This window comes from Monodelphis domestica, chromosome 2, assembly GCF_027887165.1.
Source record: "Monodelphis domestica isolate mMonDom1 chromosome 2, mMonDom1.pri, whole genome shotgun sequence".
Taxonomy (NCBI): domain Eukaryota; kingdom Metazoa; phylum Chordata; class Mammalia; order Didelphimorphia; family Didelphidae; genus Monodelphis; species Monodelphis domestica.
Window position 1 is genome coordinate 491,926,866 of NC_077228.1, and position 20,204 is coordinate 491,947,069.

Here is a 20,204-nt window from a genome sequence, read left to right on the forward strand (position 1 = left end):
AAACTTTTTTGTTGCTTCAGATGAATTTTGAAAAAAAAATTTTCCTAGTATATCAAATAAGCCTTCAGTAGTTTGTTTGATATAACATTGAAAGGGCAAATTAATTTAGGTTAATATTGCACCCATGGCTTGTATCATCACGTTCCTAGGACGCTACCCACTGATAACCTTCTTTCCACCAGCTCCTCACCCCTACTGAGAAAAAATCAAGAGTAGTAACAAAAAAACATGCTATATTTCTTTTCAGATTGATGCCCTGACAGAAGTTGTAAATGCTGTGAAAGGAAGAATAGAAGTTTACTTAGATGGTGGCATCCGAACTGGAACAGATGTACTAAAGGCACTAGCACTTGGTGCAAGGTGTATTTTCCTTGGAAGGCCAATCCTGTGGGGTCTCACTTACAAGGTGAGGTAAAAGAGAGGAGTACATGAGGTAAACAATACAGCTGCTCACCCATCTGTTTAAGACATTCCCCAAGAGATAGGATGCCAAGATCTAGACCCAGAAGAGGAACTTAGAGGTCATCTCTCAACCTTGTTTGCCTCAGTTACTCATCTGTAAAATGAGCTGGAGAAGGAAATAGCAAACTGTAACCACGAAAATGTGAATTTCAAGACTGTGAATTGCCAAAACTGTAAAGATAATTTTTAGTGTCTTGATTTAAATAAAAAAATAAGTGGTCACCATGGGAAAAATTCCCAAATATGAAAATACCCAAGTCAGCTGGGTTTTATGGAGATTTTAATTAATACAAATGAAGGAATTAAGGAAAGGGAGAGAGAGAGTAGAGAGTAAATAGTATGAAGGGCCTAGGCCAAATGGCCTAGGCCTGAGCCTTAAGAGAGACTAGTCAGTCTTTAATCACTCACCACAAGATCATCCTAAAGCAAAACTCCAATCCTTCACTGAAATCCTCAACTTCTGAACTGAGTTCAGAGAGCCAGATCCTCCAAACTAACTCCAAACTCTCCCCAAGTTCAAAGAGCCAGCTCCTTTTAAAGAGAAATTTCTCTTATGTTACTTCCCCTAAATTTTCACATCTACCAATCACAGTAGACATTTTCCCCAGAACTGACCATTCTAAGTTCACATCTTCTTTTGTTATCACCTTCTCTGAGTAAACTAAAACTTCACACCTCTTGCCTTTTGTACATTGCTTGACCTTTTTAGTGATTAATTTAACCTTTATAGGTACTTAGCACCCTTTTGTATTAGATCTAAAAATAGACCTAGCTTAGGATTTTTGCTTCACTGTAAGTATGAGTTGGGGACTTTTCATTGTTCAGTAAGGAGTTTACAACTTTATCTTCCCCAAAAGTATGTCTAAGTATGGGTGGAGTCATGTTAAAATTCCCAATATATTCCTGATCAAGTACCTTCATTTGTTACAGTAAGGGAATAGCTTAACCAAATCTTTTAAGGTAGAGTCTGAGCAGTTTTTAAGATTCACAAAACCACTCCAGTACCTTTGCCAAGAAAATCCCAAATGGGGTCACAGAGTCAGACACAACTGAAACAACTGAACAACAATTTATATATATGGAAACTGAGACCTAGAGAGATCAAATGATTCATTTAAGGTCATTTAGGCAGTAGGTAGGACAGCTAAAATTTTAACCTATTTGGACTCAGAGCAAATCCAGTGCTCTTTCTATTATACCATATTTATTTCAAACTAAAATCTTATTCTATAACTTGGTCTTAGGTCTGCCCTCCAAGGCCAAGTAGAAAAAGTTTTACTCCTCTCCCATTCATTATATTTCAATCCCTCAATGCACATTCTGGAGTGTAGGAAAATAATCCAGGTCTGAAATCTCTATCCCACAACACTGTTCATAGCAAATACTCTTAGAACATCCCAACATATTTCCTTGAAAACCTAATGGTATCACAGAAGTATAGGATGGTCAAGCTAGAAAAGATCTTGGAGGCTATAATCCAACTACTCAGGGCACAGATAGGTGGCTCAGTGGATTGTGCCAAATCTAGAGACTGGAGGTCCTGGGTACAAATTTGATCTCAGATACTTCCTAAATGTGTGACCTTGGGCAGGTAACTTAATTCTCAATGCCTTGGAATCAATACATAGTATTTATTTTACTACAGAAGTAAATTTTTAATCCAACTATTCATTTTACAGATAATGAAACAGAGTTCCCAAACAGATTAAGTTACTTTCCCAAATTCACAGAGCTAATAAGAAGCAGAACTTAGACAAAAATCAAAATCTCTTAATTCTCAGAACAATGTTCTTTGTCTGCTTAGATTGACATTCACAATCCTCAAAAACTGGTTCTAGTTTTATCTCTCACTGCTTCCTATATTCCATCCCATTCAAATACTATGTGTTCACTAGCACTGACCGTGCTAGACAGTAGGAATATAAAATTAAAAATAAAATAATGTATTCTCACATGAATTTTCTACTCTAGTTGGGGGGGGCGAGAAGTATAATGGATATAATATATATGGAGAAAAATACAAAAAAATGAAACAATCCCTATTCTTTAAAAAATTAAGATTTCAATTAGAAAGACCAGGAAGGGTTCACCTGAGTTGCACGAGTTGAATCTTGAAGGAAACGATTGAACCAAAGGCAGGAGAGGTGGTTTGGGCAATGCACTGATATAGAATATGGAATGCTGGGTCTAAAGAACCATGGATTGTCCAATTTGGGCTTAGTTCCCCAAAGGGAGGGAAATGGAATAAAACTGGAAAGACAGATTAGAGACAAATTGTGAAGAGTTTGTGACATTATAAACTCTCAACTCCAGACAGATATTTCTACTCACTGTCCTCTGAAAAAGCCTCATGAATTTTTTTCTCTATGCATCTCTATTTGGAATGTCCTCTCTTTTCACTTCTGCCTAGCTCTTATTATATCTGTCCTTCAAAGCCCAGATCAATATTCATTTCCTCCAAGAAGCTTTTCCTGAACTATCCCAGTTAGACTAGACCATCCTTTGCTGTAAAGTCCAACTACATTCATTATTGGTTCTACTGATTTAGAACCTGCCTCAAGACATCATGTGTTTCCATTCATGATTTTATATGTAGATCCTATTGCCTCATATAGATCTGTTGTTGTCCCTTGTACTTGAAGAGGACCAAAATGACACCAAGATGTCAAGGTCAATGTATGCTGTGTCCAATTTTGGCTGATCAGACCAATATCAGCTCAGAAGTCTCTACTATAGGTTGGGTACAAATAGCCATTATAAACACTGGAATGGAGATGTATCTAAAGTTGCACATACTACATTTCTTTTGATCTACTTCAATTCTGCTTTGATCATAGAGCATAGCATGCCATGTTAGATGGTCTTGTTCCAGTGCATACAATGTCTCACAATAAATACCAAAGTTCTTTAGAGAGACCTTGAGAGTGTCTTTGTATCACTTCTGACCTTGTAAGCTCTGCCTTGTGTGAGTTCTCCAAAAAGTGTTTTGGGTTTTTTTAGGTAAATGTGTGTTTGGCATTCACACAATGTGACTATCCATCAGAGAGAGACTTTCTTCATTACAATTGGAATGTTGGCAGTTCAGTTCAAGAAAGGACTTTAGTGTTCAGTACTTTATATTCTCAGATGATCTTCAGAATCTTCCCAAGACAATTAAAAAGGAAGTGATTCAATTTCCTGGCTTAGCACCAGTGTACTGTCCAGGTTTCACAGACATGCAACAATGAGGCAGAACAATAGTTCTATAGACCTTCAGTTTGGTAGGCAACCTACCTTCTTCTCTATCACACTTTCCTTCAGAGTCTCCCAAACACTGAGCAAGATATCAAGCTCATCATTTGTGTGTATACGGCCAAGTTAAGTGAACTTATCCACAGCATTCACAATTTCTCCATTTGTTGTAACCCATGATTCAACATATGGCAGGTGCAGTATTATCTGGTGGAGAACTTTTTTTTCTTGGTGTTAATTGTCATGCCAAAATTAGCACAAACAGCAGAGAAATCATTCATACTCTATTGCATCTGAGCTAGTAGTCTTTCCAAGTTAAATAATTTACCATCAGTGTGATAGCTGACCTTATTGCTGTTTTTGACCTTATTAAAGGCATCTAACAACATTGCTAAAAGTAAGGGAACAAGCACACAGTCTTGCTTTACTCCATTGGTGCCTGGGAAAGAACAAGATTCTCATCCATTATCCAGAACCCATACAAGTATATCATACAACATGGAGTTGGTGTACAGTACTGCTGAACCTCTCTAGGCAACCAAATTTTGCCATGAACTTCCACAAATCTTGACTGATGCATATGAAAGGCCTTGATCATTTATCATTTCATATATAGATATTGTTGCCTCGAATACATCACATAATCCTTGAATGAGAGGCCACATCATATACTTCTTTAAAATCCCCATAGGAAGCTCTCAATAAACACTTGCTTATCAATCAATTAAGATCTAAGGGATAAGCTTCTTGATATCCTTTCTAAAACACTGGTGATTCTTTTTGGCTCAGTAATGAATATTCTTTGGCACACCTGCTTTCCCCAATAACAAAGACGAAAGAACCAACATAAAATAAATAGATAGTAGTAGAATGAGTCAGAAGTCATGGGATCCAGAGAATCAGAAGTTATAGACCCCCCTAAAACTATTTCTTCACTTCTTATCAAATCAAATAATTGCATAATGAAGCTACTAGAGACCTCAGAAGTACCACATGATTCAAATGTTTAATATCTTCTACTATTTCCAGATTATTCTCCTTGATATAAAGTTTGGAGCAAGGTAGGAAGAGTCAAAAAGTTCCACTTTCTCCATATTATCATTGAAGCCTACACAGTTCCCCATCTCTCTCAAAGCAATAAGTTTATCCTTTCTTTTTCTTTAGTATACCAATAATACCTTTAAAAACCCCTTTCATTGTCCTTTGTGTTTTTCCCTAAATTTTCAATTCATTCTTAATCATTACAATAGAAATCTGAGATAAACAGAAACTGAGGCAAAAAGTTCTGAGCATGTTCAATTTATTAACAAAGCTAGCATTTGCCAATAAACACAGTCAATGGCTCCTCAGCGGACAAAAACAAACTAGTGTTTATAGAGCTTATTTTAGAGTAATAAAAGAGAAATTAAGGAGAGCTGTCCAGCAGTCTCTCTGAGGGTCCGAGGCTTTTTTCTCTGTCTAACTGTGATGATCCGGTCGAATTATGAGGTGAGAGACACTATATGTTCAAACCCACATATGTAGGCAGCACACACAGTGCTCTGCCATAGTACTGTGGTTCATTTATTATACAGGGTTTCAAGTACATACTTCTTTGGCACACAATCAATTTTCTACATGTGATATTCTGCATTCTGATTGGATATTATCAAATCAATTAATCAACATTCTTATGATGTTACTACAACAAAGAATTCTGTGATCATTTACTATGTTTCTACAACACTATGTGATGTATATGAATAACATGAATAAAGTCGTTTGTAGGTTAGTACCCTTTGACCTACTGAGAGAATCATTGTGCTTTTGATCAGCTTTTACCATCAATCACAATTGCTTAGGAGATGTATAACAAAACATTTTCATATCTAGTTAAAAGGTGACTTAAAGCAGACTGGTTTGGGGGTTTTACTCAATTTACTGTTTTTCTTGTGTTACTTTGAAGTGCCTGGCAATATTGCCTGGTTTCTGTTCATCAACAAATTCATTGGAGTGTGATAACTGTAAGGAAAGATTAATTATAGTGTTCAAGCATTTGACCAGTGTTTATTGTGGGGCCTTGAAGCATACCTCTGTTTGAGTGAAAGAAAGGAGGGGTAATGGGCAATAATCTTTGGGCTTTAGTTCTGTAATTGCAGTCTTTTGGTATAATAACCTAGAGGGTTAAAGTGGGATATATATGTATTGATCCTATAAGTATTTGCTCTCATATTATTTCTCCTGTATTGAGGAGAGAATAATAATCACAACAAGTCAATTAGTAAGGAAAGTTGGAGAGAAAGAAGTCACAGAAGGGGGTCAGCAGGGGCCTTTGTTCATGGGGGACTGCTTTGCAGTTCCTGACTCCCAACTGTGAGCTTGTCAGTCAGTAGGGGTTTGTTGGCTCCCCACAAGAAATTATATTCATGTGATTAATACATATTCATGACATTAATGATTACTCATGAGATTTACAGAAATAGGGAAGTATAACAGAAATAAAGAAGTAAGTTGATTTGCAATATAGGGTTGCTAGATGTGTTGGGAGACATACCTGGCATTTTGAGAGTATAACGATCATCAAACTGTCTATCTGCTTGGTTATTACATTAAAACAGTCAATCTCTGTATCACAGAATTATTGCTTTAGCTGAAAAGTGAGGCACTTAAAGTAAATGTGGTTGAGAATGCTCTTAGATGGCACAAAGGGAAACTTATACAGCTATGAAATGAAAAACTGGCCATACCAGCTTAGCTCTGCACAAGCTCAATTCAGGTATGCATAGATTCAACTCTGCAACAATGAGGAACTTAATCTTTTACTACCATGATCTATATCTCATTCTAAAATAGTAATAAAGGGGGCATATTGCTCAGTGGATTGAGAGTCAGACCTAGAGATTAGAGGTGCTAGATTCAAATCTGGCTTCAGACATGTGTGACCCTGGGCAAGTCACTCAACCCCTATTGCCTAGCCCTTACTGCTCATCCTCCCTAGAACCAATACACAGTATTTATTCTAAGATGGAAGGTGGTAAGGGTTTTAAAAATAAAATATAATAGCAATATGGATTAGTCCTTACAAACTAAAATAAATCATTAAGATAATCAATACTACTTAAGCTATAGATTATTTTTTTTCAATTCCCCCCTTTGAGCCTTGATAAAACCAATTTCCTTGTGGATCACTTGAGCTGTGGGGTGTTTAGAGCTTAATCATACATCAAAGACTCCATAGTTATCCACTTCATCCTAGGCCATTGCCAGTCAGTTTGATTCTTGTCTTGACACTAGACTCTCATTACCCTGGAAGAGAGTGAGGCTGACAACTTTATGGAACTTTGCCTCACTTAAATCCAATTCTAGTACAAGTCAAGACATCACTCCATGATAGCGGTGGTCCTCTTTGAAAACGAAGGATGACAAACAACATTCCTAGTGCTTAAGCATATAGCACACACTCAATAAATGCTTACTAAATGATTGACCAACTTGGGAAGTACTAAATGGGTTGAGAAATGATTGGAAGGTTGAGAATAGTCTAAAAACAGTTCCTTGATTGTGGGCTAATCAAAAACAAAACTTTCTTAACCTCAAGTAAAATGCTTCTGGGTGAAGGAGAAGAAGCATTTTGTCTATGTTTTTGGTCTATATTCATTAAGTTTGTATATCAAGACATATTCATTAGTTGGTCAGATCACATGTTCTAAATGGTCAAAATATTGCCTCACAGTTATCTCCTTTTGGGAATAGGGTGAAGAGGGAATTCAACAACTCTTGAACTTATTAAAAAAGGAGTTCTATAGATCCATGGCCCTTACAGGTAAGATTCACTTTGGGTTTGTATTAAATGTAATGCATATAAGGAACAAGTATAATTTCTCTCTTTTTTCATCCATCACCTCCCCTCCATTTTATGTTCCTCCACAGGAAAGGAGTACAAGGGAGAAACACAAGAGGGAGAATCTTAACTGGAACAGGCAGCTTAATGTGACTGCTTTTTTGAAAGTAGGAGGGGGGGGTGGGAATGCTGTATTAATTGATTGTTACAAAGAAGTTTATGGAAAGTAGTTAGCTCACTATGCTTAAAACACTAAACAGATCACATTCTCAGGAGTACTGTGTCTAGTTCTAAGAAACATTCTTTAGGAAGGATTTCGAGAAGCTAAAATGTATTAAAAGAAAGGAAAGAGTACTAGAAGGGAATGGGGGACTAGAACATAAAGGACAGTTAAAATATTGTGTTTTTAGTCTGTAAGAGAGGAGACAAAGAAGAGAAATGCTAGCTGTCAGCAAGCATTTGAGGTAGCTATTATACAAAAGAGTAAGGACATTCTAACACTAAATAGTAATAATAATGGTTAACATTTATATAGCTCTTACTGTGTAACAGGCACTATGCTAAGTGCTTTACAATTATTACCTCATTTGAACCTCATAACATCTCTGGGAAGTAGGTGCTATTATTATCCTAATTTTATAGATGTAGAAATTGAGACAAACAAAAATTTGCCCTGGGTTACAGATAATATCTGAGGAATACCTGAGTTCAAATCAAGCCCAGTCCTGGTCCCCAGTAGTTATTGAATTAAGTGGAACTGAATGGTATCATATGAAATAGAAGTACTCAAGACTTTATGATAATTAATTATCATTATTTATCATCAAGTTATTATTATCAAATTATTAATTATAATTTTGTCAAATTATCAATAATTAATTCAGGCCACTATAATGTGTAATATCTATCCCCTATGGTGGGAGATAAACCTACTGATGCCCTTTATAATTTAAAATCTCAGTTCTTATTTTAGTTTCATGGGAACCTAGAAATTCATGGGGACAGAGAGCATCTGATAAGGAAATTCTCTCATTAAAATAAGGAGTGTCTGTTTAGAAGTAAAGAAATGAAAAAGTATTTAAAACAAGAAATATTTTTTTCTTTCTCCCTCACATCAAAATTTGTTGAGATCCATACTCATAGAATCTTTGTGTTGAAAGGGATTTTTTAAATTTAAATTTTTATATTTTTCCAATTATATGTAAAAATAATTTTAACATTTTTAGAGTTCCAAATTCCCTCCCTCATTACTTCCTTCTCCCCTTTTTGAGAAAGTAAGTAATTTGATATAGGTTATACACGTGCAGTCACTCCTCCTAATTGCCCCAATAATGATGAAGTTCTTAGAAGTTACAAGTATTGTCTTCTCATGTAGGAATGTAAGCACTTCTTCTCTCCCCTGTCTGGGGTAAGGAAGCAGTTCACATGCTGCATGAGAGGGCAGTGTGGGCACTTGGTCTCTAAAAGGTTCAACATCACTGCTATAGACAATTTCCTTAAAGAATATGGATGCAAAATTTTTAAATAAAGTAATATGGTGACTAAAGCAATATATCACACAAGATCATACACTATGACCAGATGGGATTTATATCAGGGATGCAGGACTGGTTCAATATTGGGAAAACTAGTAGCCTAATTGACCACATAAACAAAAACCATTCAACAATGTTTTCTTCTTTGGACTAACTCTATCTAGTTGCTTCAATCATTCCTTAAGGCTATTGCTTCCCTTTCAGTGTCTTATTTAAAAAGGGGGAGGGGGGGAAGGGGAGACTAGGCCCTGAATCTATTGTGATTAAAATGATCCCGAGACTAATTTAGGGGTAAGAATACAAGTTCATTGATTATATCAGGCTTACTGGTTAGGCCAGCATCATAGCTGATGAAGTGATATAAGCCTCCATGGCTCTCTCCTGACCAAGGGATGATCCAAACTTTTTAGGAACTCATTATTCAACCCCTCCCTTGAGCATCCCAAGATATCTTTAATTGGTGACAACTAATTAAGAGGTGATCCATCAAATTATCCACCCATCTCCATCCCCATAGGTGGGCAGGTCACACACACAAGAAAAGAATACTCCTCCCTTACATTTAATAACCAAATTCTGTTTTAAAAGGAAGATATTCCTTAGGATTCCCAAAGTCAAAGAAAATGAAAAAATCAATAGACTGGATGGTATCTCTGACTCAGATCTCAGACCAGGAATATACAATAATTCTCCCTAATATATAGCAATTGATACAGAATGTGAAAAACAAATTCTCACAATCCTATAGTAAACCATAGAACTCCCTACCATTTAAATGGAGGGAAATCTTCTGTAAATTGAGTGTTTAGGGGAAAGTGACTTTGAATCTAGAATGTCTCCAAGCCACAAAATCAAACATCTTGGCCCAAGTACTAAGATTAAGGTTAGAAAACTTAAATTCAGCTTCTAGTTTTGCCACAGAATTGAGTCATTGTACCCTACCCAGAATGCAGAAAGTTAGTTGCCTGAATTGACCAGTGCCAACAAGCCTGAAAAGTCTAGGCCACCTTTAAAAACTGACAAATTTTAAGATGAGTTTAAAATATCTACCAAGGAGGTCAACCTGTAGGTCAGACTAGGCAGAATGATAAGAATCAGAAATGGTCTGAATCCGAAAAGTGGAAAGACTTTCAGCTACCCTTCTCACACCACTTCCACTCAGGCATCATGCAATACTTGGAAAGAGGCTGTGACAGAGTTCATAGAAATAGCTTTTGATTCTCTGATGAGAACAAGAGTTTAAAATACAAAGAATTCTGGGCCCTAAGCTAACTTAGGACCACCCTCACTACATCTAATGAAGGAAGACCAATCTAATTTTTAAATTTAATTTATTTTTGTTATATTTCAAATTCTGAGCAACCTCCCTCCCATCCTCCTCACACCACACCAAAGGCCACCATTTGACACAGAAATATAGTGTATATATGTAAAATCATACAATGTCGTAATTATTTTTAAGAAATAAAATGAATTGTCTTTTTATAGCAAATAGTGTTTAAGACTAGGCCAATGAAGTTGCCAAATAGAAATCTTTTAAGGATGGCTCAAATGAAGTGATTAAAAATTTAATTAAAATTAATTTAATTAAAAACTTTTTATTCTCACAGTAGGATTTTCTATTTAAATGTTTCAAAAGTATTTGAGATAACTTATCCTTTCAAATAGATGAGGCATTCCTTGTTAATAAGCTTGGGGATGGCATAAAAGTCAACCTAAAGGGCAGTTACGTGGCTCAGTGGATAGAACACCAGGCCTAGAGATGGAAGGTCCTGGGTTCAAATATGACCTCAGATACTTCCTAACTGTGTGGCCCTGGGCAAGTTACCTAACCCCAATTGACTAATCCTTATAGATCTTCTGCCTTGAAACCAATACTTAGTATTGATTCTAAGAGGGAAAGGAAGGATTTTTTTTTAATTCAACCTAAGTTTCTTCTGTATAAATTAACATGGAGCCTTGAATTAAAGAAGTCCAGATGAATGTAACTTGACATATTGTATTGTTATTGTTTTAGGCTGCCATTCAGTTTCAGAGATCAGCCAAGACTTAGTAAAATTCTCCAGGCTATAAGAGGTGACCTTTCCAATGATGATCTGAGGAATGGATACATCAAGTGACCATATGGATGCTCTATCCTTACACCTATGCATGTACATGCACATACACACACCAAAACCTAGCCAGGGGAAACAGCTCATCAAGCCAGCTGTGCCACTGAACTGGATTTCAGGAGCAAGAGGACCAGGATCAACAAGAACTGGGATATTGGGATGGTCTAGTTATAAGCCCAACTAATTGATTTCCTCCTTTCTTGTCAAGGAATGACTGATTTTCCCATCAGTTGAAGTTCTGGTTCTGTTGGCATATCTTGTACCCAGAAACCAGACTGGTCAACTTGGGCTTCCCAATGATAATTAAAATATTTGCAACATTAACAATGTAGTGCTCACTTTGGAAGGGGAAGAAAGGGACCAGACAAAAAGTAGTACTCATCCAGGATCATTTCCATCATTAGTGGTCAGAGGGTCTCAAATTCCAAGGATCTAATCACTAAAAGGAAAATTCTTCTTTCAATATTTGAAGACTATTTCTCTTTCTGACTTCACAAAAAATGTGTAGGCAAGCTTCCAAATGGCTCTCCAGAAGACCTTCACTAATACACAGATGTCACAGAGTCTTCATAAGCCTCAATTTATCATCCAGAAATAGTCCATACCCAAGATCCTGCCTTCTAATCTAAACATAAAGAAAACATTGATTAACTATGTATTCTTTAATAATAGTTTGGCTCAAAAGTGGCTGTTATTTCTTGGAGCTTTAGAGGATACTGCAATAATATAGATGAGAACACAAATATCTTGCTTACATTTGTAAAAATTTTCTCTTTCCCATTCAACTTAGTCTTTTCATTTTCAACAAGCCAGAGCTACCCTTATTACTCCTACTAATTGATGGAGTATTGGTTATGGAGTCAGGGACAGCTGGTTTCAAATCCTCCATGTTTAAGGGAACAAAAAACTGGAAATTGAGAGGATGTCCATCACTTGAGGAATGGCTGGATAAGTTATGACATATAATTATGATGGAATACTATTGTGCCTTAAGAAATGAAAAGCAGAATGCTTTTTTAAATATGGAAATACCTACAAGAAATTATGAAAAGCAAAATGAGTAGAAATAAGAAAACGTTATATATAGCTACAGAATTAAAGTTTGGAGAATAATTTGTGAACTTCAACCTCCAGAGAAAGAACTGATGCATAGAAACACAAAAGACATAGTTTATATATGTGTATATTTTTCTGTCAAATGATTCTTTATCTAGTGTGGGAAGGAGAGAGAGGAAGATACCTGGGAATTTTAATGTGACAAACAAATTAATAATAATAATAATAATAAACCCTCCATTTTATACTTGCTGGCTGTATAACCATGGACAAAAATCATTTAATATTTTGTGGCTTTCAGTTTCTTCACATGTAAAATCACAATAATAAAACCCATCTTACCTACTTTACAGGAATGTTTTAAAACTTAAATGAGGTTGTTTTTGTATAGTGATTCACAAATTTGAAAACCCTCTATAAACAGTGTATTATTATTATTATTATTATTATTATTATTATGTTCTTGAAAGAGAAGAGAAGAAAGAGGGAAAGTGAGAGGGAGGAGCTATGTAGGATATCCAGGAATCCCTTAGTTGCACTATTTTAGTGACTTTGAGCAAGTCACTTAATGTACATTTTCTTATCTATAAAATAAATAAGACCCAATGATCAGTAAGCTCCAGCCTAGCTCAAAAGTCCTATAAAAATATTTTCCAAGGTATTCCCTTGGAATTTTTTTTATTACCTAACCTGTAAAAGGAAATTAATGTTTGTGATGAAAATTTGTTAGCAGAAATACCAAAAAGTAAAACAAAGTCTCCAAGCCAAAAATAAATATGTTTATTGAGAGAGGGTCAGTCTTACAATAAAACCAGACTCTGGTTGGCAACCAAAGACCCCAAGTCTTATGAGTAACCATCTCATATACCCCAAAACTTGCACTATAGTACAATAATTTTTCAGATACTTATAGTTCCTCAAGAATCAAGATATATTCATAATTCCCCAAGAATCCCACCATCTCTACAGCTATCTCTAGAGATCCTCAAGTATCAAGTAAAATCAGATAACATGTGCTTGAACCACAACTTTACATAATAGAGACAAGAGAGAAGTGTCAGAACACTGTGTACCTGCTGTGCGGATATCTTGATTATTTTTAGAAAAGTTTAAGATCTACAAAATAACTAAACTAGGAAAAACTGCTGATACTGATGTAATCATGAGTGGGGTATGTGATAGTGAAATCATTTTTTAAAGACTGATATATATTAATTTAAGGTTGCCAAGGAATTCACTTATGAAATTCCTAAATGAAACACTCAAGTCAGAATGGAGTTTTATGGCAGTTTAATTACAATGGGAGTAAGAAGAAGGAGAGAGAGAGAAGGAAAGAAGGGGACAAGGAAAGACCTTCTGGCAGAACCAGAGGGAGTTCGGGCCTTAGAAGGCCAAGGCAGAGAAGGGAACCAGTCCTTGACTCACGTGACCGATCTGAAGGAAAGCTGCCTGCGGGTCTCCTCCCTGCTCAAGCTCCTAGAACGAACTGGCCATAGCTCTGTCCACAGGAAGTGAGCGAACTCCAGAGGCTGTTCTCTACCTCACTTCCTGTACCTCACACATGCCAATGGTAGCTCAAGCTTGGCTTGAGACAACCCAGGTGGACAGTTAGTTATTTCTGATTTGCCATTGACTAGCACATGCCCATGTAGTGTGGGTGTGCACAATTTTTGGGTGCTAGACCAAGCAAGATGGAGATTTAAAAATCACAGGTAGGGGATTTCACATTCACATGTAGAAGGGGGCATAAAGTGAGTGGTACTGTGGTGTTCATTAGGTAGGTACTGAAAACATTATTTTCCCCATTTAGAAATGTGGAAACTAGTTTAGAGTTTTTGTTAATGGTCTCAGTGCCTTTTAATGTCACAGGTATCATTTCTACTATGCAGTTTTTTAGGGGGGAGTATGGGAAGGTTGTGTGTGTGTTTCTAATAACTGAGAAGGAAATTAAAGCTCTTAAGAAAAATCCAAAGATGCCATGCCATCACTTCCATACCCCACCCCCACTCCCATTCATTTGTCCTTTCCTTTCTAAGCTTTATTTACAAAAATGAAACTCTGATCTTACATCCATTCCTATCCTTCCTCTCCTAAACAGTTAAACTTTCCAACCATTTATCAGGTATAAAATGGGACTTTTCCAGGGTCAATATGTTCTTTGAAGTGAAAGAGCCTTGAAAAGTTGGGTGTAATTCAAAGAACTTAATGCAATGTTGTCTTTCTTTCTCCCAACATTTGATGAATCCTACAGGGTCCCTTGAGTTCTGTGTAGCAATTTTACTGATAAACTCCTATTGAAAGCATCTGGTTTTCCAAATTCCGCTAGCTATTACAATGTAAATTATTACCCAGTCATTTCTCAGACCATTCTTTATGTCTGGGACCTTGGCATGTCAAGATAGGATTTAGTGTGAATCATCTCAAGATAATCATTAACAATAAGAATGGTAAATCCCATATTATTCAATTCAGTTCAGTACAATTCCAAAAGCATTTACTAAATGCCTACTATTTTAAAGGGTGAAATTATGGCTGAGACTGAATGTATAATTAATTTAGATCGCCAAGGATTTTATTTATAAAAATCTTAATCAAAAACCCAAATAATAAAATACGCAAGTCAGCTGCCAAATTTTATGGTGATTTAATTGATATAATAGAGTTTTAGAAAGTTAGGTTTTAGAGTGTGAAGGAGGAAGGAATCAACCTGAACTCCAAAAGGGGCTCAGCTGAGATACCTGAACCTAAATCAGGTCAAGGACAAAACTCATCACCAAAACCCAGACAAATAACTGCCACCACTCCCAAGATGTCAGAACACCTAGCACACTGCCAGCCAGGGTCACCTCTCCAGGGAAAAAGAGAAAGAGGCAGGAAGTTACGTGCCTTATATGGATGTTTTTACATCACTTTTTTGTGTCTCATCTGTACCAATGAGGACCTAGCTTGACTTAGGACAGCCCAGAGGTCTGTCCTTTTTTTGCACATGTCTGTTGAAGGCTATCTCCTCAGATAATTAAATCTTGAGTTTGATGCAGATCTTCAAAATCTTGTTAAACTGAGTAGGGTGGAGAATGTAGAGCTTCCAAGACCTGATTCTGTCATTCCAAGTATCTCCATTGTTATTGATCAGGAAATAGCTAAATCAGATCTTCTAAAGAATGGTCTGATTAGGGTGGAATAGTTTTAAAATTCACACTATATGCGAATCACTATGTTTAGGTATTGGGAACTATAACAGCCCTGCTACTAGGGGAAAAGTCATACACACAGATAAGTAAACATAAGGCATCTGAAGAGGGAGAGATTACTAACAACCAGTAAGATCAGGAAAACCTTCACAGAGAGAATGGTATCTGAGAATAATCTTACAGGACTTCTCTGGAAAGAGGCTATAAAGGAGGGCATCCCAAGCATAGAGAATGGTCCATACAAAAACACAGAGGTCAGAGACATCCAGAAATTCACAGGAGATAATATTCAAGAAGGAAAGCAGTTATAAAATTCAAGAACAATGTAAGGAAATGAAAAGAATGATGATCCAAAATCCATAGGATCATCTTTAGAACTAGAAGGAATCTCAACAGTCATCTAGTCCAACCACCTAATTTTATGGATGAGGAAATTGAGGCCAAGAGAGGCCAGGTGATTTGTCCAAGATCACACACATAGAAAGTCTCATAGCTGGGACTTAAATCTAAGTTTTCTGGCTCCAAATATAAGTCTCTTTCCAATCCACTACATTGCCTTCACCAGCTTTGGAAATTCAAATCCAACCTCTGTTACTTTCTACTTGCAGGATTTTGGGTAATCCCTCAGTATCCTTATTTATAAAAATCTCATTCAACTCACTCAATAAAAAACCTACTGAGCTCCTAGATTGATTTATTAATTTGATGGTTTTCTTACATTCAATTTTATTGATCACACCTTTAATTTGATATTTAGTGGGGATTTTCAACTTAGTCTTTTTTCTATTTTTTAAATTGTATTCACAATTCATTGATCTTTTCTTTCTCTATTTTAAATGCATTCAGAGATATAAATTTTCTTCTAGCTTTTGTTATGTTGTATCATTATTATCATTCTCTTTAATGAAATTATTTATTGTTTCTATGATTTGTTCTTTAACCCATTCTTTAAGATTGTTAGTCTTCAATTAGTTTTAACTTTTTGTTTCGATGGTCCCTTATAACATATAATTTTTATTGCATTATGGTCAGAAAAGAATGTATTTACTATTTCTGCTTTCCTACATTTAAGTATAAGGTTTTTTACCCTAATAAATGATTAATTTTTATAAAGGCATAATGTACTATTGAGAAGAAGGTATAATCCTCTCTGTTCCCATTCAGTTCTCTCCAGGTATCCATCATAATTAACTTATCTAAGAATCTATTCATCTCCTTATCCTCTTTTTTTTTAATCTATCCTTCCTTCTCATAGTCCAGTAAGGAAACTCAGTCTCTCCCTATACTGATCCTTTTCTCTTCTATTTCTCTAAACATTAAGAAGACTTTTACCCTTCTAGTTACATATGCTGTTTTTAACCCAGATCTGATGAGAGTAGAATTCTAGTACAACAGACTCTCTAATTCCTCCTCTACTTCTCGGTGACAGTTCTTCTTATTCCTTTTTTATATGAGATCATTGTTTCAGTTTACCTCTTCCTGGTCTATTTTATTATTACTTTAGCTCATTCCAATTTATGTAATTTAACCTCATCTTTTATCTATATATCTCTTTCAAAGTACCCAGGTAATGATATTATTCTTAAGGGTTATAGATGATACCCATATAAGAACTAACCAATTCAACCTTGTGGGGTTGCTTATAATTGATCTTTCACAATTAACCTTTTTATGTTTCTTATTAATAAAGTTTTCTACTGAGGTCTGGGTTTTCCAGGGATTACATCCCCCAGGAATAATTGAAACTCCTTTAGTTCATTAAATATCTTTTTATTTTGGTGTAATTATGCTCAGCTTTGCTGAGTATGTTATTCTTGTTGTAAACTCAGCTTCTATTTTACCCTCTAGTTCTAGGATTTCAGTAGTTTTCCTTAGTGATTTCTTGATGTCTTAACTCTTTTTTCAATCATAACTTTCTGGGAGTCCAACTATTCTTATATTGTCTCTCCTTGATCTACTTTCCAAGGCAGTTGTTTTTATGTTAAGATGTTTCATATCCTCTTCTATTATTTCATTCTTTATTTTGCTTTAGTATTTCTTTTCTTAGGAAATCATTAGCTTCCCTGCTATCAATAATTGGGTTATTTCTCTTATGCTTACTCTTTTTTAAAAAAATGTCAGTGGCCAGGCCAATAGACTTAATTATTACCTTTTCCCTAAAGTCCCAGGGTTCCTAGGGTGTTAGGAAGTGGTGCCCTAGATCTTAGGATTTTTTTGTGTGTTTGTTATTTTCTAGGCCTATTTAGTTCCTCTGATTTCTATAATCCAGAGTTGGTGTAATCTGAGGTCCTCTACTCAAGCTCCAGCCCAAGATTGACCTCAGGTGCTCCAAGGGAGCCTCCCCACCCTGACCCCCTCAGACCTCCCCCCTGTAAAGATTAAAATTTAGGGGAGACTGAGGCAGGTAGAAATTAGTTTCTCTCTGCAAGGAGTATTATATTTTTAGAGGTTTATTAAAGGTTAAAGATTAAAGAAAATATAGAATAAGAAAAAACACATGCCTAGGCCAGAAGCCTAGGCAACATAACCTCACATCATGGAAGAGACGCGTCTGCTCCAAAATGGAAGTAAAAAAAATACCAAAAGCCTTTGCCATCAGCTTAAATCCTTCCTCGATCTCGGCCCATCTCAGAATTGCATGAGATTACAAAGCATTCTGGGGAAGTGGAGCAAGGGCTTGTGGGGATTGAAGTCCAGAGTTCAAATCTCAATTTTACACCCCCCAAGTTCTTCCTTTGCAAGCAGACACCTCATTTCCCAATGTGGCAACAACCAAGGATTCTGCTCTCTTATGGGGTGACTACAGCCTACTTGTCCCATCCCTCAGCAACCATACTCACCAATGTACACTCTTTTCTTTCTCTTCCTCTCCTGCTGTTATGTCCAGGGAAAGAGCAGGCATCTGGTCTGCATGCCTGGGTCTCCGAAGTGTTTCCCTGGTGAGCTACAAGACCAAACTTTTCTGCCTTCAGGATCTGTTGCCCTAGTCTTTTTGGTGTCTGCTTTGTCAATCCCCAGTTGTGAGCAAGTAGGGATTTTTGGTGTCTAGGATTGCTAAACTGACTGATCAGCTGTATATATAATCTACCTAAATTTTGGTAAATCATTTGATAACAGTGTTATACATTCTCTTCTCTGATCATATTACTTCTATATTATTACATTTAGCTCTGGACACCACAGACTATTGTGTTCAGCTATGGATCAGTTAGTTAGTTCTCTCCATGACTTCAAGGGATATGATACTATTCACAGGAACTTATTGTCAAAACCTGAGAATTTCCAACTAGACCCAATGAGTCCTTAAGCTATTCTTAGAGATAAATGGTGGACCCCTAGGTCACAAATCTAGTCTTCTATTTGGTTTAAAAACAACAATAGTATTAGAAGTACAAAATGTGAAAAACATGGCTAGAAAGCAATTTGTCTAAAAAAGCCTGAGAGATCTTATTATTATGCAAACTCAGTATGGGTAAGCATCACTATGTAGATGTCAAGGAGGTTAATTCATCTTAGGTTGCATTAAAAGAAACAAAAAGCTCAAAGTGAAATGATGAGCGGAACTGGAAAGACAATTTCCCCCATGACCACAACAAGATAAAGGATAATGACCTTGCAAGATGCCAGAACTCTGATCAAAGCAGCAACCAATCATTATTTAGTTGTTGTTCACTCATTTCAGTCATGAAACCACTTACTGGCAGCATTTGGGGTTTTCTTGGCAGAGATACTGGAGTAGTTTGCCATTTTCTTTTCCACCTCCTTTTACAGATGAGGAAACTGAGGCACACAGAATTAAGTAATTTGCCCAGGGTCACATAGTGATGTCTGAGATCATATTTGAACTCAGGTCTTCCTGTCTCCAAGTCCCGTGATGTTGTTAGAAAATTGTAGACAGGATTAGGACAGCAAGTGGTTAATTGTGGGAATTGAGTGAACCACACTGACTCCATGTTGTGATTTAATTCTGGAGCTAGTTTAGTTCTCTTTCTATTCGATTATGAGCCTAGTTTAAATTCTGGCTTGTTTATTCAGTTGTAAGAAATAGGAGAAAACCATAATGCATTGTTTGAACCTTGTTCTGTATGGCTGGAAAACTGGATCACCTATATCTGCTCTTTAGAGACTGTTTACCAAGGACCTAGTTTATTTTGACCAGAAATACTGTCAGATCCTGTTATATTTAAAATAGGTGTCTGCCATAAACTGTAATAATTAAAATGGTTGATGTTGTATACTGTAGTGAGTTAAAATGGTGGAAGATATAAATTATGATAGATATAAGAGAGGGTGAGTAAATTTGACTGCAGAAAATATGTTTCATTACAGTGTCTTGGTTTTTAAATCAAATATAAGGTGGTCGCCCGGGAATATATTCCCAATCATGAATATGCCCAAGTCAACTGGGTTTTGTAGAGAATTTAATTAATAATTCAATGAGTAATCAAAGAAAGAGAGAGAGAGAGAGAGAGAGAGAGAGAGAGAGAGAGAGAGAGAGAGAGAGAGAGAGAGAGAGAAAGGAAATAAGTATGAAGGACCTTAAGCCAACATGGCCTACACCTGAGTCTTAAGAGAGAGAGATCAGTCAGTTAGTCTTTTTTTTTTTTTTAAATATATTTTATTTGGTCATTTCCAAGCATTATTCGTTAAAGACATAGATCATTTTCTTTTCCTCCCCCCCCCAACCCCCCATAGCCGACGCGTAAGTCCACTGGGCATTAGATGTTTTCTTGATTTGAACCCATTGCTTTGTTGATAGTATTTGCATTAGAGTGTTCATTTAGAGTCTATCCTC

The 20,204-nt window shown here is 36.3% G+C and overlaps 1 protein-coding gene across 1 annotated transcript in view; it reads left to right on the plus strand.

The window, feature by feature from the left end:
- The window catches only part of HAO2 (hydroxyacid oxidase 2), a 43,886-nt gene extending 31,322 nt beyond the window's left edge, over positions 1 to 12,564 (plus strand). Inside the window, exons 6-8 of the mRNA XM_007485287.3 lie at positions 248 to 406; positions 7,426 to 7,495; positions 11,066 to 12,564. Coding sequence (XP_007485349.1) covers positions 248 to 406; positions 7,426 to 7,495; positions 11,066 to 11,121 — 285 coding nt within the window. The 3' untranslated portion in view covers positions 11,122 to 12,564. The remainder of the gene's footprint in view (positions 1 to 247; positions 407 to 7,425; positions 7,496 to 11,065) is intronic.
- Positions 12,565 to 20,204: the final 7,640 nt, after the last annotated feature.